The sequence below is a fragment of the Aphelocoma coerulescens genome, chromosome 1 (genome assembly GCF_041296385.1).
Source record: "Aphelocoma coerulescens isolate FSJ_1873_10779 chromosome 1, UR_Acoe_1.0, whole genome shotgun sequence".
Classification (NCBI taxonomy): domain Eukaryota; kingdom Metazoa; phylum Chordata; class Aves; order Passeriformes; family Corvidae; genus Aphelocoma; species Aphelocoma coerulescens.
This window is the reverse complement of record NC_091013.1, coordinates 84,762,783-84,785,055: the sequence shown is the minus strand read 5'-3', so window position 1 is coordinate 84,785,055 and position 22,273 is coordinate 84,762,783. Positions and strand designations below refer to the sequence as shown.

Sequence of the window (22,273 nt, the reverse complement as noted above, 5' to 3'; positions counted from 1 at the left end):
AATTTTGTATGATTTTGATATTTGAAACTAGATCATAAATGAAAATATACTTTTTCTGAGGTTCTGCCTCTTATGCCAAATATTTTAAAGGCACTTTTCCAAGGTGGTTATCAAAAATCTGCATTAAGAGATACCTCATTTAATCTAACATATCCTGATTGCCATGAAGATATTTTCAACAGATACTCTGCCATGATGTCTGTTATTCTTCAGGACATAAATAACTGCTGGACTGTAGATGACTCTGTGGGTAACTGGTGGCTTATGGGTAACCTCTTTTCTGGCACAGAAATAATGGGTTGTTTGTTCCTCCAGTTGAAGTCCTGATGCATTTTGATGTTTCTGATTTACATTTTTAGCACTGTTCCTGATACCGTTCAGTGTTCTGTGAACAGTCTTTAAACTTGGTGTTTATTTTGGAGCGTTGGTTTTTCAGCAAACAAATATGTGATTAGCAATTAATGGTTTTGCTATAAATAAACAAAAGTGAACAGTTCAGCTTTAAATAGGGATCTCTGCTCTGTGGAGCTTTTAATTGAGCCATGCCTGCAAAGTTGAACCTTTCCAAACACGCAACTGGCTTTGAGGGACTCCCAGCTATGGTGACTGAACTGGCTGAGTTGGAAAGCTGAAGCTGTGGTTAGCTAAGAAGTGGTTATCATCTCAAATATCTATGCATGAGCCAACCACTGGAGGGGGGAAGAAAGGTGGTTTCAGTATGGGTGAAATGTTTGAATGCAGGCGAGGTCCAGCATGCAGAAGAGTTCCAGTGCTGTGCCTTTCCCTTGGGGGCTGGTCTCTGGGTGGGGGCAACTGGTGGAGGTGGCACCAGAGGTGGTACCAGAAGTTCTTCCACATAGTCAAGGCAGATCTGTCTCTCTGAGTGCCACAAGCACTCCCTTGTGTGCATGGAAAATAGTATATTATTATATCCCCTTCAAAATAATTGGATTTAGCACCTTGTATGGCTTTGGGCATTTCTAATGCAGATAGCAGTCCAAGGCCAGCTTTGTTGGGGAGCTTACCTCTTTGCAGTGATTGAACCTTAACATATGAGTTGGAAGGAAATTTCTAGGTTTCTCTCAGAACTGTTAGGTTTAAGGCTGACTCCATCTACTTTTCTATTTCCCACATGATGTCTGCCGTGTGTATTCCACTTATCTGAGAGAAAGTGTGATTTCTTTGACCTGATGCAGCTGTGGATGGCTTCTTACTTAGGCAGGTTAACCAACTACTATGGCCTGAGCTGGATGTAATTTTAAAAAGTAATGGCAACGGCCCTCTCTCTAGATACTGCCTGTTCGAACAAATAACAAACTTTCTGATGTTTTGTGGAAAAAGTTGGAGAGCAGCCACTGTATTTATCAACAATCTTTTTCTTTGGTTTTTTTTGTTTTTTTTTTGTTTTTTCTTTCTTTTTTTTTCTTTTATGGGTAGTTGTGGGCTCTTACAGTTTGTCCAAGTTTTCAGAGGCACTTTCATCAGAGGGCCACCGAGAGGCAGATTTTGGGGAGCTGGCTTTCAGAAAGGTGGCTGCTCTGCAGTGCCTAGAAGCCAGACCCACATAGATATCTCTAGCTGGTTGTAGACAGCTCCAGTGTGTTGCTCCAGAAGCAGCTCCGCGTTATGCCTGTGACACAGCAGCAAGTGCCAGCACCCTGCAGATTCCTGTCCTGCCGAAAAGGAAAAATGTTTATTGCTAAATCTAAGTTTGTTCTCAAATCTCAAACTTGTTGAGAATCTCAATCAAAATATTTTCTCCTTCTACTTCCATCATGATCTCTTTCTTTTGCTGTGTGTCACAGCTATCTTGCAGAGAAATGGCATTGCAAAACCAATAATCCAATTCCTAGCATCAATAAAGAAATTTTTTTCTTTCTTCATGTCAAGTGATTGTTCTGTTTAATTGTTTTGTTTTGTTTTCTTAAAGGCACCTGGATACATTCATATGTCTTCTTTGGTGTAGAGTGAAAAACTTTATCCTACAGTCTCTTTGTAAAATCCTTACTGGACGATCATGATTTTGATTTGGTATCTCATAATCATAGAACCATAGAATTAGGGTTGGGAGGGATCTTTAAATATCACCTAGTCCAACCTGACAGTCTTTCCCCTTAATGTCCATTTTGTGTTGTGCATTTTACATGGAGCTGTCAATGGTGAAAAAGCTTTTGTATATGCATCTCTATTTTCAATCTCCCTTCATTTGCCCATATATAAAGGTCTGGACCATTTGAGCTGCCCTACCTCCCCACACACAGTGTCTGAGGGAGATATATAGTATTTTTTTCTTCTGAGAGTAACAGCTTACTGCAGTCCTTATACCTACATACCTATTATGGCCCTGGAAACAGTAGTTGTAAATCTCATGGACTTCTTTCTTGCTATAAACTATATCCAAATAGTTTATACAAGCCTGTGAAAGCTGTCAAAAGGAGTATGTGCAGTATCCCAAACACAGAGCAGACCGGAGGCAGCAACCAGCAGCAGTTGGGACTAGCGGGTGTGAGTTTTCAGGAAAACAACTGTGGAAGAGAGTTCATGGTGGGAACTGAGCCTTGTGTGGGAAAGGTGGAATGTGCTTTTTTAGCTGCAGGGTCATCCCATTTGTATCAGTGCTGCGGCTCACAAAGTGCTTGTTTCATTGTTGTGTTTCACCAGGTATTGAAAAATGTTGAGATTTGGGTTGCTCTAGGGTTTTGTACAAAAGACTATCTGGTCTCAATTGTATTATTATTTGCATTTTTTGCATTATGGTAGGGGCAGAGTTGCAAAGAGCCCAGTCAGATCTCTGCTCAAGTCCCACTTTATGCAGCTGGAATGTGCCCCATGGCAGGCTGTGGTCCTGCTCCCCACCCTCGGTAGCCTCTGGGTGTACGAGTAGAGCTCTTGCCCCTGAGGATCAGAGGTGCAGCTTGGTAAAAAGCTGGTTGGTTGGAGGGGATCCAAAGTTACTTGTGGTGAAGGGAGAGCTAGGGAAAGCCCAGCAGTGGCAAGAGTGGACTCACCAATGCTGGATTTTTGCTGCTGACATTGCACCTTGAAAGAGCTTTCAAGCTAGGGCTCTTTGGATGAGGGTCAAAGTAGATTTATGAGTACAGCATAAGGGGGGAAAAAAAAGGCCAGATAAGCAAGAAATAATGTCATTGAGTGTGTTTCATAAGGAAGTCCCCATGAAAATAACTGGCTCTTTTTGAAACTGCCCCAAAGCATCCCCATTTCACAGTGACTAAGAAGCAGGAGCCAGGGGGGATTTGAGATACACAAAGCATGAAAACTGGTTATCAGCCTTTGTTTCCCTGGGGGCAGACCACCAAGGGACAAGCTCAAATCCTTTGTAAGGTGGCTCCCAGGAATTCACTTTTGACAGATCTCACATGGCAGCAAATTATTCCTACCCCCTCCTCCTGCCATTTCCCCAAGCCACATTTCATCCTCAAGGGGAGTCCAGGAGACTCTTTGCACCCTCTCTTCAGGAGGAAAAATGATGCCCGGCTCCTGCTCGCAAGTGGAAGCATTTGCTGATGAACTGATACTTGCCAAAAATTGGTGTTGTATGGAAAAAATCCCCAGCACCTGCTAGCAAAGCAAAGTTATTCATAACATACAGCTGGGTGGCTAAATCTTCACTTCCTAGGGACAGCCTGAATTACACTTGCTACACGCTGAGCGGCCTGTCTCCCGTGTGGAATGACATGCAGGCAGCAGGAGGATTTGCAGCTCTGAGAAAGGTTAGGATTTATAGCGCTGTCTCTTGCAAGAGCTTACTCTGCAGAAATGATCATTTTGTCTTCACCTTCTCTTTTGGGGATAAACACATCATGATATAATCATATATATGGAAAAGCAGATCTTCGTGCTCATCAGGGAGCAGGTAGCTCCATGAATATATCTCCTGTTGTAAATCTGTCGGTGTCAGTAAGGTTTTTTTCCCCTCCTGCCTAGACTTGAACACACATCTTTAATTCATTTCTGTATGGCACAAGTTCTAAATTCTTACTCTGTATTCTGATTTGTTTTCCTGGCCAGTAAGTTGTTAGCCTTTCCTAACTGGGCAAATTGCTGTGGAGTGCGAGGAAGTTGTCTGGCTAGGAAAAGTGTTGTTTAAACATGCTTTTTTCCCTCACTATTCATTTGACAACGTGCTAGTGTAATTGACAACATTGCCTGTGTAATAAGAGGAGAGTTAAAAAATCCATGTCTCTCTCTAGTCTGTGGTTGAGCTTTGCAGGAAGAATGACACCTTGATCTTTAAACTCCTAGACTGATATCTTCCATATGCCTAAACACTAATTTCCATGAGTTCGGAAGAGTTTTTAGTGGTTCTGTGCTTCCAAGAGAGGGCACTGATGTACACAGGCTCTCACCTCCTGGTTGCAATATTGACAAAACATTTGTTGTCATATTTTTTCTATCACTAATGCAGCTTGATGTAAGCCTTTCATAGGTGACAACTGCAAACCTATCACAATGCTTTGCAATCTTCATTTTATCCATTTTGCAGATCCTCGTGGCCTGGTCATGCAGAAGTTTATGTGTAGTCAAGTTGCTGTTGTTGAGAGAAAAGAACATTGGGAAGAAGAGGTTTCATGCCTGTGTGGCAAGCTTGTGGGATTTGTGCTTTGATGACTAGACCACAAGAATGGATTGGCTGTTGTTATGTTGACATTTGAGTGAAAGGAGTTACCTTGTAAAATTAAGGTCACTTCCAAAGAAATCAAGAGCTTCTGTTCCTGCAGTGAATGCATGACTTCTCTACATACTCTTCAGACTTCATGTGCATGTGGTGTTACTGTTCTTCTGCTTCCTAAAAATACCTTTGCATTTTCAAATATACCTTTTTTGCTCTAAAGCTGCTTATTTAGTAAAATTTAAATAGCTACCATGTGAAAGAGAATTGTGACAACTCTCTTGAAGAAGCAACAGTAATTTCAAACTCTAGTATTTTTCCATACCATGGGGTCTCCAGTCCTGTCCTGTGTGAGGAGATACCTTTCCTTTCCCAGCTTCACCAAGAGAAATACTAATTAACATGAAAACCTTTAAGTCAAGGTTTCTTGATCCCTTTTTTTCCCCATACACACTGGTTCATAAATACCTTGACTCTCAGAAATTTGTCATCTGAAGTCAAGAAACTCCTTTTTCCTCCTCATAGCCCAGAGGAGCTACATATGAGAACTCCATTGGGTTCTTCACCCTTTGTTGAGTGAAGCTGGAAGTTAAAGCACAGATGGGTTTCTTCTGTCTTCAAAGGTCATGTAAAAAAGTCTTTAATAGTTGTTTTCTATAAGCTAGTCACATCACCTGAATTAATTTGCCTAATGGCCAACTGGAAACATGCTCACAGGGTATAACTGGGCTTGGAGGTAAAGTAGGGACAGAGGAGAAGGCTCTTCTGTTATCCCTTCTGTGCCCTGCTAAAAGCTTATTCCTCCTGTTTGCTGAAGAAATTTGCCTGCTGTATTCTTTATATTCTATAAAAGACCTTTTGGCTCTTGTTTACCCAAGAGACATATGCACTGTTTTCTTTTTCAAGTATTTTATGGTGTAGAGATCTCTGGAATTAGAAAAATTAGCCTAGGGAGAAGGAGTCAAACCAAGGAACACACAGCACTTGTTTCCTATCTGCACATTGAGTTAGAGCCACATTCTTGGTGTGCAGGAATCCTGGCAGTTCCTGGGACTTCGGTCTTCCGTCTCTGTCTGGTGGGGTGTTATGTTTGGATGCAGCCCAGACTGGAGGTTGCCAGAGCCAAGATGAGATAAAGGAATGATGATCATACCTCTCTCCGTTCCTCTAAGGAGCACCAGCCACCTACAGGTCCTTGCAGCTATTCTGCAAGGTTTGGGACACATAGTTAGTCTTTGTTCAAGGAGCAACAGGAAATGACTCGAATGATGAACTGAATTTGAAATTATTGAGTTCTCCATTATGTTCAAGTTTATTTTAAAGAGTATTTAAAAATCAAAACACACTGTTCTATTTTTCCATTTTTTCCTTCCCACTTCAAGGCCAGAATACTTGATGAGAGCGAGAGTGGAAAGATGCTGGACTGCTACATTGTGTCATTTTTTCACCTCCTTGCATAGTTAGAAGGTAGTTGTTTCCTATTAGTCTCTGCTGCTGTTGTGGAGCAGTTTCTTCTCTCAGAAAGCTTTTCCCTTTTCCCAGTTCCCTTTCCCCTTAATTTCCTTTCTTTTTTCCTTTTTTTCCCTTTCATACTAACTATGGTTGGCAGTACCAGGGGATTTTATTTTTGAGTAGTTCCTGCCTAAACATTTTAAAACCAAGCAAAAGTAATCACAACCCTTCTCTTCACTTGAAACCATAACATTTTTTGACAAGAAGTGCCTTTAAAGAAATGCCTCCTAATTTACGGCGGGTTGCTTTGTACTTTGTTTCTGTAACCTATCTCATTACATTTCCTGTGTGTTAAGTATGTATGTATTATGAGCCCTTAAAAACAAATATCCCAGAAGAAAGGAATTCAGTAAATGAATAAAACATTCTTGAGTTGCCCAAGTGGCAGCTTAATAGCTCATCCATTGGGACTTTCATATAATATAACGATGATAGCCATATAAATATATGGATAGATGAATAACTTCAATGAGGAGCTTGTTACAACTCTGCATACCACATGTGAAATGAAATCGAACTCTGAAAGTGCTGCCTGACAAGAAGGTCCAATTTTTCCAGTGCCAACCATGAAATTCTGCCTAAAAACACACAAACTGTGTGTCTGTGTATACATATGTACCCATAGCTAAAACATGCTTTCAACAGCGCGCGCGCACACACGTATACATACGCTGCTTCCTGGTGGAATTTAGTGTTTCAGGACTGATACTGATTGCACTGAACCTCTAAAACTTTGTAGACTATTGACACGACTGAGTTTGCCGCAGTGTGTTTGAGATTAGGTCTGAGCCTTGGCTTTCTCTAGAAAGTGCAAGATAAATGGAATAGGAGCATAAGGTTGTCATGTTATATTGCCTAGGATATACACAACTTTTTCATTAGGTTGCCTTAATCACAGAGCTTTGTAAATATCTACTTTGATGCCTCTCTGCCACAGCACTCTGTAACATTTGGTAGGGCTGAAAGTAAAGTTTTGAATAATTTTTTTTTGTAGCAATGATGTTCTCAGGAAAACTGATTTCCAGTTATGCTGGACTTGAAAACCTGATGTTGACAACCCTGAAAGATGCCGAGAAACCAGCTCATGCTGAACTATGGCATGGACAGGAGAAACTAGACCACCAAATGAGACATAAACAGGATAAGACAATTCATTTCCTTACTCCAAAGGATAGGAAAATGAATTTCTAAGAAGTTGCTGAACTGTGGTTAAAGAAGTCTAGGTGCTCATATGAAATATAATATCAGTATCTTTTGTAAGCCAGCAAAAATTCCCTCTCTCTTAGCAGGGGGAGGGACTGGTATTGTAGTATAGACAAAGGATGCTGAAATGCTCTTCACGAAAGGCAGCAATACAGTGATTGTCTGTTGATTGTTTTAATAATGCACCTCATAGAAGAGCCCTTCATTTTCTCATGAGTTGTGTCTCATTAGAATTTCTCACTTTCATTGACTGGCTTTTCCTCGGCGGTTTATTGTATGTTGTATATACACACACACACATATATATGTATATATATAAAATACAACTAGCATCATCTCCCACAGTAGTCTGAAGCAACAGCTTTTAGTGTCAGTACTCAAAAGTGATCACATGAAGCTCCATGAAAATAAGGGACTTGGATATTTTCATACTGGTAGATTAAATTGATGAATGTTTGTTGTGCTGAAGAATAGGGTGCCACTGCTGATCTTTGAGCTGAACAAAATGGCAACAACAATAAAATAATCTTAGATGAAGTAGAAAAATTCCATCCTGGGGCTCCTGCAGGTCAACCTGAGCATGGGGAGACCTGTTCCCTCATGTACCCAAAGCATACTGGAGAATTGTGCTTATTTGATGTGTGAACTGTATGGAACAAGAAGTTAATCGTAGGACTCACATGGTATGTGCGCAGTAATTGAGTGGGCATATTCAGAAAAGGAACTGCCACAAATGAAATTTGCTGGTTGCTGGGGAATGCAGGTCCAGAAGGTGATACAATCTTATATTTTTATTCTCTTTTTTAAAGAGTTTCTTTCCTTTCTTTTGGTGGGTTTTTTGGTTGTTGTTTTTTTTTTTTTTTTTTTGTATAATAAAAAGAAAATAAGGAAGCAAAGCAGGGGGAAAACTGCATGTGAAAATAAGTGTATTGAAAGATGAGTACTTTGACAAACACTTGGGAGAATTGACAAAATTGATCAGTGTGTTAAACAATGGGTTATAGACTGTGGGATCAGGAAGTTAAATGTTGTGTGTGGACATTGCAATATCAGTATGATAAATTGATTGTTGCTAGTACTGAAACTGCAACAGTCCCTCTGTTACATTGGAGGTAATAACTAACGTGAATTCATATTCCAAAACTTGCAGGCAATTTATAGATCTCCTTGGGGAAGTTGAAATCATGTTGGAAGTTTAAATTAACCTTTGTCATTATTGACAACTTTTCCTATCCTTTTCCTCCCTGTATTCTAGCTTGGAGAAAACTACATTTTCAAGCAGCTTTTAAATGACAATGAGAACAACGTTTGTGTGCATTGGGTCTTTCAATAATTGCCTTTTAAAATCAATTTTTATGATTTTCACAAGTAGCAGTGCATGTACTCTGTAACAGAGACGTTTATTCCCACTGCCTTACTGCAAGCACCTGCCTAGTTTCCTCAGGCTCCTTTCCTCTGCTTTCAAGGGAGAAGCGATAAGCAGGACTTGGCTACCAGCTTCTGCAGTACCCTCCAGCAACCTTCAGCCAGTGCCTCCACTTACTCTGTCTCTGCTTAACCTCACAATTTAGATTCTTGAAGTGAGGCACCTGGCCTTTTCTGAACGTATCTGTATTTAAAGTAATGACTGTATAAGACTTTTTATTGTTCTTGCTGGCTGGAATTTCATCATTCTTAACTGACCAAAAGAAAAAAAAAAAGGTAACATTTGGCTATCACAGTGCTACATACATATGAAAATCCTGTCTCTCCTGGAAACATTGGGGCTGAAAATGAATTTTCCAATATGCTCTGGAAAAAAGTAAGTTTAGGCTTAGTTGGAGCTGCTGATAAATAAAAACCAAAGATTTCTGTATGTGATTCATTCTTCTATAGAAGCTGATACAAATATGTGTGGCTGATTTTAATTTTTTTTCACTGTGATTATTATTCTGGACTGTGTGCACGTGTAGGGATATGGTAGGGTCTTTTATATTAAAAAAGTGTACATACATACATGTATGTAGTTATATACGTGTGCCTGTCTGTGCACATGCGTATATACTACTCAGACAAGTGTGAAAATACCCAGAGCTGGTGTGATTGTTTATGTGTGTGTGTATAGTGTTCTCTCTTCCTGTTTTGTTAAATATATGGTGAATCAATATTACATAGATTTTACTTTTGATTAGAAATATAGTAAGTAATTTTGACATGTGTAGGGGTTCAGTTCACATCTGTTTTCCTCTGTGAGATAAGGATTTTGGAGAAATAGAACTCAGATTTCCAGGGTGACTGATGAGACACCTGACCCAGGTGTGGAAAATCCTGAGTGGTGTGGAGAATGGGAGGATATGGGCCAAACCTTGATGGATTTCTCCTTAACTAAAAACCAAGCTATGCTAAATCACGACAACATGTCACTTCACAGTACAGTTTTTATCTCTTCATCAACTGTTTCCTGTTTTTTCTCTCTGTCACAGGGTGAAAGGATGATGTGATGGACGTGAATATGGGCCGCTGGTCAGGCTCACGGCTACCTCCGTCATGCCTTGTCCTTCTGATTGTCGAGCTCCTGGCCTCCATTTGCCAGGTGGCTCACGGGACTGCCCCACTTGGCTTTCACTTCACACATTCCACTTACAATGCCACGGTGTATGAGAATTCCGCAGCCAGGACCTATGTCAACAGTCAGACGAGGATGGGCATTACCATGGCTGACCTTTCATGGGATATCAAGTACAAGATAGTGTCTGGTGATGATGAGGGCTTTTTTAAAGCAGAGGAAGTCATCATTGCTGACTTCTGCTTCCTCAGAATAAGGACTAAAGGTGGGAATTCTGCTATATTGAACAGAGAAATCCAGGACAATTATTTATTGATGGTAAAAGGTTCTGTCAGAGGAGAGGACTTGGAAGCATGGACAAAAGTGAACATCCAGGTTTTAGATATGAATGACCTAAGACCTTTGTTTTCACCAACCACGTACTCTGTCACGATAGCAGAAAGCACTCCTTTAAGGACTAGCATTGCACAGGTGACCGCGACAGATGCGGATATTGGGTCCAATGGTGAATTTTATTATTACTTTAAAAATAAAGTTGATCTCTTCTCAGTTCATCCTACAAGTGGTGTTATCTCCTTAAGTGGCCGGTTAAATTATGATGAGAAAAACAGATATGACCTTGAGATTTTGGCAGTGGATCGTGGGATGAAGCTTTATGGAAGCAATGGCGTAAGCAGCACTGCCAAGCTTTATGTTCACATTGAACGTATAAATGAACATGCCCCAACAATAAATGTAGTGACCCATATTCCCTTCCCATCAGACAAGGAACCTACCTATGCAGTTGTTAACGTTGATGACCTAGATGAAGGAGCCAATGGAGAAATAGAATCTGTTTCTATTGTGGCTGGAGATTCGCTAGAGCAATTCTTTTTGACTAAAGAAGGGAAATGGATGAATGAGTACAAAATCAAAGAAAGAAAGCCTATTGATTGGGACAGCTTCCCGTATGGTTATAACCTGACTCTCCAAGCTAAGGACAAAGGATCTCCTCAGAAATTTTCTGCAGTCAAACTGGTCCACATTGCTAGTCCCAAGAAGGACAGTATTCCCCTGAAGTTTGAAAAGGAAGCATATGATGTTTTGATCAGTGAATTTTCACCTCCTGGTGTGGTGGTTGCAGTAGTTAAGTTGATGCCTGAGCCACAGGGTGTGGAATACAGAATATCTCCAAGTGAGGAAGCTGAGTATTTTAAGATCAATCCCAACACAGGCCTTATTACTACTGCTCGTCCTTTGAAAATCATTGAGAAGGACCTCTATGAATTAGAAGTATATGCAAACAAAGGTGGTGATTTAAAAGCACAGGTTACTGTCAGGTTAGAAGATGCCAACGATCACACTCCGGAGTTCCAGCAGCTCTCCTACAGTTCATTTGTCAATGAAAGTGTCCCAGTGGGGTCCAGCGTTTTGGCAGTGTCAGCAGTTGATGAAGACAGGGGAGAAAATGGATACATCACGTACAGTATTGCCAGTCTGAACTCATTGCCATTTACAATAAACCAGTTTACAGGTGTCATCAGCACATCTGAAGAACTGGATTTTGAGTCCTCACCAGAAAGCTACAGATTCATTGTGAGAGCTTCTGACTGGGGTTCTCCCTACCGCCATGAAAGTGAGGTGAATGTCACCATATACATAGGCAATGTCAACGATAACAAACCCCTTTTTGAAAAAGTGGCCTGTCAGGGAGTGATTTCGTCTGATTTTCCTGTTGGTGGTCACATCACTGCTGTTTCTGCAATAGACATAGATGAGTTGGAGCTTGTGAAGTACAAAATAATCTCTGGAAATGAACTTGGCATTTTTTATTTAAATCCAGACTCTGGTGTCCTGCAGCTTAAAAAATCTCTTGTTAACTCTGGCATAAAGAACAGCAATTTTGGCCTTAAGATAACGGCAACTGATGGAGAGAACTTTGCTGATGCTATGTTTGTTAATATTTCAGTAGTTCATGGGAAAGTGTCTTCAAAGACCTTTAGCTGTAGAGAAACTAGAGTTGCTCAGAAGCTAGCAGAAAAATTGCTCAAAAAGGCAAAAGCAAATGTGAAGCTGAATTTAGAAGATGGTTTTCTTGATTTTTATTCAGTCAACAGGCAGGCACCTCATTTTGACAAATCCTTTCCTACTGATGTAAAGGTTTCAGAGGATCTGCCGGTTGGTGCCACCATCCTGAGGATAAAAGCCTATGATGCAGACTCAGGCTTTAATGGAAGAGTACTTTATACAATTTCTGATGGTAATGTAGATAGTTGTTTCAACATTGACATGGAGATGGGGATACTTAGTGTTCTCATGCCCTTGGACCGTGAAAAGACAGAGCTCTATCTCCTTAATATTACAATTTATGATTTAGGTAATCCACAGAAATCTGCATGGAGACTGCTGACTGTCACTGTGGAGGATGCAAATGATAACAAGCCTGTTTTTTTACAGGACAGTTACTCGGTTAATATTTTAGAAAGTACAAGTCTTGGTACAGAGATTATCCAGGTAGAAGCCAGAGATAAGGACCTAGGATCTAATGGTGAAGTGACTTACTCAGTACTGACAGATACCCATCAATTTGGTATTAACAGTTCCACGGGAGTGGTGTATGTTGCAGATCAACTGGACCGGGAGGCAAAAGCAAACTACACTCTGAAGATTGAGGCTAGGGACAGAGCAGAGAGTGGCCATCAGCAGTTCTCTGTTGTGCCTCTGAAGGTTTTTTTGGATGACGTTAATGATTGCTCTCCAGCCTTTATACCATCCAGCTACAACGTGAAGGTCCTTGAGGACCTGCCAGTTGGCACTGTCATAGCTTGGCTGGAAACTCATGATCCAGACCTGGGCTTGGGTGGCCAAGTCCGCTACTCGCTGGTGAATGATTACAACGGGCGGTTTGAGATCGACAAAGCCAGCGGCGCCATCCGCCTGAACAAGGAGCTTGACTACGAGAAGCAGCAGTTCTACAACCTGACCGTGCGTGCCAAGGACAAGGGGCGCCCCGTTTCTCTGTCTTCTCTTTCTTTTGTGGAAGTTGAAGTGGTGGATGTTAACGAAAATCTTCATACCCCCTATTTTCCTGACTTTGCTGTCATTGGATCTGTAAAGGAAAACTCCCGCATTGGTACAAGTGTTTTGCAAGTTGTTGCTCGAGATGAGGACTCTGGAAGAGATGGGGAGATCCAGTATTCCATCAGGGATGGCAGTGGCCTGGGGAGATTCAGCATAGATGAAGAAACTGGTGAGTTTTGTTTCTAACTTTTCCTTCATAGAGGTTTTTTGCACAAGCAAAGCTTAGGCATAATTGCTTTCTACCCTTAACAAGATATTCGGTTTTTTTAACAGCCAAGACAGAATTATAAATAAGGATTTTCCAGGCACAGCAATGACATAATTTAATTACCTGGTTACATTCATCACTCTGTGGATGTGAAATAATACACATTTCTTTTCAGCAGCTATGTGATGACTCCATTTAGAAGGCAGTGATAGTTACAGAATGACTTGCTTACAGTCACTGCATTATCTGTTGATCACTGTAAATTACTCAGGTCACCTCCACAGAGTCATAACACTCATGACCATGAATCCAGTGTTAAACCCAATGAAATAAGGAGCATAGAACCGATTATTTTGTCCTAAAACCTATTAGTGGTCTTGTTTTTGTTGTTGGGAATCATTTTTCATTGGAGTTATTCTGGAATGACACACCATCCTGTGTAATACGCCTTCTTGTAGCATGGTGTTCATCAGTGTTGGTGTGCTTAAGTGAAAGGTAGAAATCCAGGGAAATGTTCATAACTGTGAATGAGCTGTGCTAGCTTTCCTTTGGTGGCAGTAGTATTATAAACATTGACGTTAGAAAGCATTGTTAATGTAGTGAAGGTTTTTAAGACGTTGAACTTAACTACCACACTACCCTATTGGAAAATGTTCAAAATACTAAATACAAAAGTGTGTTTAGTAAAACACTTAAAAACTGACTGTTTAAATGTCTGATGGTTGTTGGGAGTAATGGTGCAGCTGTGCACCACTAGAAGTAGTGAGGAAATTAGAAAATATTAGTCAACAGTTTCAGAAATTGTACTAAATATGTTAGGTCTGTGGGTTTACTGTGATTTGTATGTCTTTTTCTGAAGCTTTTAATTGAGAATGTGGTATTAAACATAAGATTAAAATGTATGTTTTGGCAAATTCAAACTGTTTAATCAAATGTCAACTTTCTAAACTGAACATTATGAAAAACAGACGACATTACAAATGCTATGGCTCTCATCTAAGTATAAGCAGGGAAAAATATTTTTATTCTATTTTTGCTACAGTCTCGCTGCTACAGCTGTACACAGATGATTGCAGTCAAAACCTTATGTCCAGAAACATCAGACTTGAGTGTCAGAAGTCAAGAGGGCACCTAATTTCCAGAAATGTTAGGAACTTGCATATCCTATAGTGCCGATAGTAGCGGAAGGCATTCAGGGAACATTTGGACATGTATTTAAATATTAAGCTCCTTCATTTGAAAATTTCGTCCTACATACTTATTGAGTAGCATCAACTTCATCTCAATGGGTTCTTTATGAAGCACTGGGAGGTCGGTCCAAATGCTGCAGTATTGATACAGAAATCTCAGCATTCAACATTTATTGAACTTAAACGAGCTGGTAGGGAAAGTAACTCTGTGCGTGTCACTCATAAGTAAAGTAAGCATTTTATTACCCTGTGCCTACACTAGTAGAGGTGATGGCTTAGAATAAGTGAGGTCCCTTGTTCAGTTAAGCACAAATCATGTTTTAACGTGAGAGGAAATTGTACTGAATATTCCACATTAAATATACCTACTTTATTTCCAAAATTGAAATATATTTTGTGGAGGCAAAAAAAAAAAAGCCCCAAATCTCTCAAGATGCAAAGATTTTTCTGCCTTTTACTCTTTCATGAGTGTTTCATGAATATAAACCAGCCTGTGCTATTTCACTTAATCATTCCAGAAGAGACTTGATAATTCAGCAGATAAAAAGATTTAGGATTCTTGTTCTGATTTCCCCAAATGTTCAATACCATGTAAGCCTTCTTGAAAGCAATTTGAAGAGCACTTCGGGTGCAGAGCTGCAGACAGGGCGATGTGGAGGGCAGGGCTTCAGGGTTACTCTGGGTCATGCTGTTGTAAGCTGAATGCAGAATTTGACCCTCTGTGTCAAATAGAATGCAACATTAATACTCTGCTATTGAACTGGTGGCAACTTAAATGCTGCTGAATGATGAATCAGCTTTCTAGCTGTAGAAAAGGGCTTAAGTCACATATTGAATTAATTTATAAAGAGATAGCTGTTTATTTACTTTCAGCACAGTTCATTTGTCACTTTTAAACTGACCAACTCTATTGGCTTCTGTACCGTCTCTCCTGAAATTTGTGAAGGTAAGCAGGAGTGTGAAGTACAACAAATCAATATTTTTGGCTGCTGCCTTAATGAAAAGATGACTGCAGCATCCATTACAATCATTAGAACATAAAGTGGGCCAAATTCATCTTGATATGTGAGCAGGCTGGACTGCAAGCAAGTCTGTGCTTTCAGCAAAATTCTGCTCGAGTGCATTATTTTTATTTTTCTGAAATATTACATGTTAATGGTGTTGCCCTGTGTGTTGAGTGAGATGTGCTTTTTCTCCCTGAGGCACATTGATACTGAGGAGTTGAAATGATGCCAGGATACCCAAGGAGAAGCAGGCCTTCCTGATGGATACGCACTGCACCATGCAGCTGCACATTTGTTGTCACGGTGGCTTCTTCTTCTTCTTCTTCCACTGTAGATGTATATAGGTGCATATAGGTGCATCTAGAAAAAACGAGGTTCAGGGGAGATCTTGCTCTCTACAGCTGCCTGAAAGGAGGTTGTAATGAGGTGTGGTTCAGTCTGTTCTCCATATGACAAGTGGCAGGACAAGAAGAAATGGCCAGGAGCGGTTTAGATTGGGTATTAGGGAAATCGCTCAATATCTGATATTTTGATCTTACTTGTAGAAGTGAGACCCTTCCCCTTGTGCAACTCTGGTACTACAGAGAAGCTGGAGTCATTTCTTCATCTTTAATACTGCTTCCTGCCTGGTGTGCACCTCCACTCTCTTTGCCAATCTGCTAATTGCAGTTCCTTAGAAGAAAATTGTGTAAAACCCACTCTTATATCTCCAGATTGTTGTAATGAAATGAGCAGACGTGGTAAAAATTTTTGTGGGATGAGAGTGTGCTCCGAGTTTCCATCATAGGTTAGCTCTAATAGTTACAACTACTCTTGTGGAAATGTTCTCTGTCAGAGGTCCTACGCTGCTTTATTAAAAACCTGGATTTTCTTAGCTCTGGTGTGTGCACCCTCATAGTGCTGATACCACAGCAAAATGGTATATTTTTGTTTTCTCGGGAGTTGGTGGTGAGTCCAACAAATGCGTATGGATTTATGGTATCACCCGCCTTGGGAGACTAAATACCATCTATCAGAACCTCTTTTCTGGCCACAGTGGAGATTTGAACAACTAGTGGGAGTTCTTGACTTCTTGAAATGTTGAGTTAGATGAGATCGGGCCTAAATGCTCGAATCTTTCTTCTTATTTTTCAGTGATCTGTGATTCAGCTAAACTGCATTTGTACGCTAGCTCCACTTTTTAGTCTGGCATCTGTTTCTGCATGTTAATGTAACAGCCTGGCACTCAAAGAGTTTCTGTTTTACCCCTATGCTACCTGTGGATGTACTGCTAATAGCAAATGATCGAAGTGAGTTCTAGAGCAAAGAGATGAGACACACTCAGCATCTTCTGCTGCAGAGGCTTCTGTAGGGTTTGTCAGAGTTGGTGTGGCAGCATCCTGACATGCAAGGAATTGCGACCTCCGCTGCACAGGTGGGAAAATGGAAGCAACAAGTTTTTTGCTAGTTATTGGGAAAGCACAGAAACATCTTGAGTCCCACTGAAATTGAACATGAAGATAAAACAGTGGTATGAATGAAATGCTTATGGGATCTTCAATGTACTTGCAAAGCCCGTGAGCACGGACTTAAGGAATGCTTTCAAAGCTTACTAACTTTATTTCCTAGGGTTGTTCAGGAACCTCACTCACCTGACTTTCATTAGAACTTTAAATTTAAGCATTAGCTGACACTAATTTCTAACTCTGTAAAGGACCTCTGATAAGAATGCAAACTGTAGATGACCGTGTTAACTTGTTATCTTTAGGTGTTTCAGCCCTGAAATGCACATTAGGAAGCCAGTCCTGTCTTTCACAGTGCAGAAAATTTAAAGGTACTGTTAAATGGAGGTAGAGTTCAAATTATTACAGACTCCATGGGTTTATTTATGGTGCTAAGGATAGTGGTCTGATCTTCTCTTTGAATATCTCAAAAGTGGTAGAAATTCCTGACAAACTGTGGCTAAAGAAGGCAGTTGATGCTGGAAAACCCTAATCATGACTTAAACAACTAATAATGGAAACTAGAAACACCAGATGATATCGTTTAAAGAAAACCAGACCTGCCTGCACTGTTCAATTTATTTGGCAGAAAGGACTTTTGCTTCAGGCTCTTTGCATCTTGTCCCTGTCTTCTAAAATAGTTTTCAGTTATTGTGTATGCAGGTTGAAGGATACTTCCATTTACTACAATTTGAGTGGTTTGATAAATATTTATGTGGGACCACTGTTAGCGTTTCTTTGAAACAAAATAAAGTAAAATGAAAATCTTTTGTGATACGTGTTTTTCTCCCTCTCACTTGTTTAATTTTATGGAGGCATGTAGCAGCTGGTGGGTGGATCTGGGTGGACTCACTGGCAGAATTGAATTCACTGTGGAGTTTTGAGACATTAGTATTACGGATGTTCTTCATCTTCCTGGAGAGTGCAGGCAAATTTCGTTACCCAGAGCCAATATTTTGGAGCCACTTAATTATCCCAGGCTTCTAAATCCAGTTTTCAAAGTAACTTCAGGCCATACCACAAGAGAAGTGCCAGTGGGTGTTGCTGGGAGGTAGCTTGGGAAAGAGAATTGCTGCACTTGCAGCAGGCACTCATGACAAGATCATCAGCTCTCAGCCCGTCCATGGTGTCTCTCCTGAGCAGCCTCTTTGGGAAGGAGTGTGCCAGATGGATCACAGAACACAGTGCTGGCCAAAATCTGGTCTGTCAACCTGCATCTGTGTCAGGCAGGAATAAAGCATTCCTGAGAGCAGCTATTTCTGAGCCTGTGGTGCTGTGTTATCGTTGTTCTGTGAGTTATCTCTGGCAGCTTTTAACAGTGCAAGTGTTCCTTCGTATAAGATTTCCACTTTCAGGACAACAATCACTAACATTTTTCTTTTTCTTTAAAATTAGTTGTGGTAGAAAACTTATAATTTTAAAGCAAATTCTGTGTCTGTGTGTTGATAATTTCCCTGTCATTTCTAGATGTAAATTAGTAAAGAACAAGGCTTGTCTTAGTTTCACTGGAGCAAATTTATTTAACTTTTTTTAATAATAGGAACCCTAAAACAGTGCTTAAGCATACAAAAATATTTACTTTAAAAGGCTCTGAGTATCATTCTGACATACTTTCAAAGTTTCCTAAGTGAGGCCAGTCATGCAGAATTTCTCCATTCAAGCTGTTCAGTCCTCTAGACTTTATACCCCATAAAACAGCTCACAACATACAATTTTTACAGCTAGCTGTAATTTGCATGCTTTCCCTTCTTTGGAAAATGTTTTAGAGAATCTCCTTTATTATTCAGGATGCTCCTGGCGATAGGACATTTTGTCTCAATCCCCGAGTAATTTATTTACTAATAAAGAAATGTGTAGTCTGTATTTCCTCCTGTCACCTTTATTACCCTTCAGAGATGTTTCCAAGAGCATTTTGTATTATATGTTTCTGTTATCCTCTCTCTTAGTGTATAATCCCAGAATTAGTTTGTGCATCATCATCCGTTAAATTACACCCAGGTGCTCCTGCAGAAAGCTTATCTCCAAGATGCCAGCAAAGGGACCAAGCAACAAGGCACTGAGTTATATGATATTAGAGGAAAATTGACTTCCAGAGTCTGGTGTGCATTCTGAGCACATGAGTACCAGCTTTATCCTGGCATCACTTCAGACCATGAGCAGCAGTTCATGGTAGTTCAGAAGAAACTGGAGAAAAATCCATTTTAGCTGTTCCAAAGCACCAGTGGAAGCCAAGGGCATTGAGAAGTGATGTTGTTCATGCAAAACCACGAGCTTACAAGCATATGGAGGGCAATATGAGCACTCCTCTCTTCCAGGGATATACAGAGGAGGATGCTTGGATAATGTCTAAGATTGCATGGACCCATTTTGTTGTAGTGCCTAATCCTTTCCTGTAACAAGTCCAAGAGAGAGAAATCTCCACTGGCCAATAAAATTGAGGACATATTTTGCTGTCTGACCTTGCAGCAGGTTGTGTGGCTTTCTTGGGAACAGTAGAACTGGACAGAGTTAATCAGGAATTTGTGGGGCTGGTTTGGTGTGATAACACTGGACTGATCACATATCTCTTCTGCTGCTTGAATACACATGTAGGCTCAAGGATTTACCTTGGAAGCTGGATTAAAGGGTACTTTTTATGAAGCTGTTTGCAGTTCAAGCACTACAAGTAATGGTTAATCAGACAGTTGCTTGGAAAGCTTTTCCAAGCTTTCATTGCTCTCATTGCTAAAAAATTGTGTCATATTTTAAGGCTGTTTGGCTAATTTCAGTGTTCAAGTCTTGGAACTTGTTAGGTGTTTGCCAACAAGGTAAAAATAAAATAAAATTAAAAAGCCCTTCCAGTGTCAGATCTCTTTGAATTCACATATACATGTTTACCTGAAAATAGATGTTTGGAGATGAGCTTCTATAGCTCATGGAACAGATTCTTTTAATCTGTAGTCTGCTGTTTAATGTAAACATCTTTATTGCATTTTATACACTTATGGTGTCTTATTAGCATTGAAGTGTTGCCAGTAAGAAATAACTGAGAAAAAGCCAAACAGAGTGCATGTGGGGAGGGGGTTTTCTTAGCAGTTGGTTCGCATTAGGTGTTTGCACTAATACATTTCTGTGTATCTCAGAATGAAGTTGTCCACTAGCATTGACCTGGTCATTTTGTCCACAGTCAACAAAAAGGGAAGATCCATTCAGGTGTGGCAAGAAGTTTGTCACAAGTGTTGCTGCAGTGTTCCATCAGAGCGGGAAGTGTGTGAAGGTGTAGGACTGTGCTTTGTTTCCTCCGTGCAGACAGCTGTGGGACACACCAGCACATCCCCCACCTAAACGATTGGGGATATCAGGACATGCTGTGGCACTCACCCACCCCTCCATTGAGATACATGCATTGATTTTTTGCTCTTAGATGTCTCAAGTTCGCAGCTGTTACCCACTGGAGACAGTCTGGTTACCACAGCCCCCCTTGAGAGGGAGGCAGCCTGTAGCTACTTCTCTTAGGAAGTGCTTTTCAATTACTTTGATGATATTGTCATCTTGGACTTGAGCAAAATGCGCTCACTGTACATGTATGAGCAACAGTTCTTCAAGGTGATGGACTGGAAAGGTGAGAGTAATCTCATTGTACGTGGTTTCAAAAGCTCTCTGCTTCCCCAGTGTGATGACAAGGTCTGCCTATCTTTCACAGCTGAAGCCTTTGGGTTTTCAGTTTTGCTAAAATACGCATAGCAAATTAATTTCTGATTTTAGATCTTTGTAGCCCATAATGAATTATATGCATCTTTATTTGGGGATTTTCCATCTTCATTTGAAAGTTTTACTGAGAATTTGAGTTCTGGAAATGTAACTTTACACATAGGTCATTAAAAATGGTTTTGCTTCTCAGCAGTGGTTCAGTTTAAGGTAAAGACTTGGCTAAAAGAAGATAACAAACTGTTACTGTGAATCAGTTAATTTTTTTTTTCCCCAAAACCCTTTATTTTTACAAGAGAATAACTACGGGATTTAATTAAATTTTCCAGGGTACTTCACAGTCCCAGAACACCTTTCATCTAAAGTACACAAATTATTTTCCACATTTTAATGAAGGAAGCTCTTTGATGTACAATGTTTATGTACTTTCCCATTTTACTGAAAGGTATAGATAAGTTAATAGTTTGAGATTTTTTGCTCTTTTTCAGAAGTGGGGGAATGACAATGCAGAAATTTCATTAAAAGCAGTGGGAACTTCAGGTGTTTGGCATCTCTATGGTGAAGCTGTACTTAGCCACAGCAGATAGTGGTGGATGGGTCAGATTCTTCTGACTCCCAGCATTTTTTTCCATGTGAGACCACCCTTCTTACACTGTACAGGATCTTGGAGCTGGTTTTAAAAGGACTGGATTTTACCATTTCTTTCTGAGATAGTTTGTAAGGAAGAACTGGTTTGGTGCGCTCTGCTCTACTTCCACTGCATATGTTAGTTCGTTTTGGTTTTTTTACTTTGCTTTAATTATCATTTAGCAGGAACTCTTTGATGATGGCAGGCTGTAGTCTAAGACATCATCAGTGATTAATGCAGCTTCCCCTGGGGTGATAACCTTCTGCTTTGCTGTGGGGGAAAGAGCAGTGGATAGCCACAAGCATCGGCAGCGTGGGCTAATCCAGGGATAGCCAGAGTCCCTGGGCTCCCCACAGGACAGGCATCTGGAGAGAAACCTTAGCAGGCTTTTGGGGCTGATTGTTCTGGGTGGCACTGAGTGCTCTGAGTGGCTGCAGGGGCCTTCCCAGTATGGGGTGTACTTTCCAGTATGGAGCAGCCTCCCTCACTTTACCCTCTCCCAGAACTGCCCTTCAGAGACATTGGCCTCATTCTTCTCTTTAAGAAAATCCTGAAAACAGCAGACTGAGCCCCTGTGAGCTACTGGTACCACTTCATTGGAAACCTAACAAACATTTAATGTGCTATTTTCACTCCCACAGTACCAGGATAGGGCAGTCTGTTCCGTGCCTTCTGTACCTCAAATTAGTGGTGTGTCTTCGTCTCCACGATGAGCAGTTGCACCAGCCATTTGCTAATGAGATGAGATGTTTTTTGTGAGTGTGTGGCTCCTTTGAAACCCAGTGTGGCTCTGTCTTTAATGAGGTATCTTCCTTTTTGGAACATTCAGTGTGGGCAGTAGTTCAGTGTGGGCAGCAAGCTGCTTCTGAGGTACAGAGTGTCATGCTGGAGACAAGCAAAATAATCAAAAAAGGAAGACTGTGCTGATAGTGACGTTTGTAGAGGAGATGGGAGCTGTTTATGAGGCAGGGCCAGGACTGGCATTTCACTGTGCTGGCTAAAGGGTAAATAGCAAAATCTGTTAAATAAATGTGACCTAATGAACTTAGGACTGCTGATTCTAAAGTTTGTCCCTCCATCAATTTATTGTCAAAACCCATAGTAGCGTCTCTCTAAAAATGGAGG

At 40.6% G+C, this 22,273-nt stretch overlaps 1 protein-coding gene across 2 annotated transcripts in view; it reads left to right on the top strand.

Annotated features, from left to right (window-relative positions):
• The window catches only part of FAT3 (FAT atypical cadherin 3), a 401,816-nt gene that overhangs the window by 77,763 nt on the left and 301,780 nt on the right, over positions 1–22,273 (top strand). For both annotated transcript variants that reach the window (XM_069015510.1, XM_069015500.1), the window contains exon 4: positions 9,808–13,119. In XM_069015510.1, coding sequence (XP_068871611.1) covers positions 9,825–13,119 — 3,295 coding nt within the window. In that variant the 5' untranslated portion in view covers positions 9,808–9,824. The remainder of the gene's footprint in view (positions 1–9,807; positions 13,120–22,273) is intronic.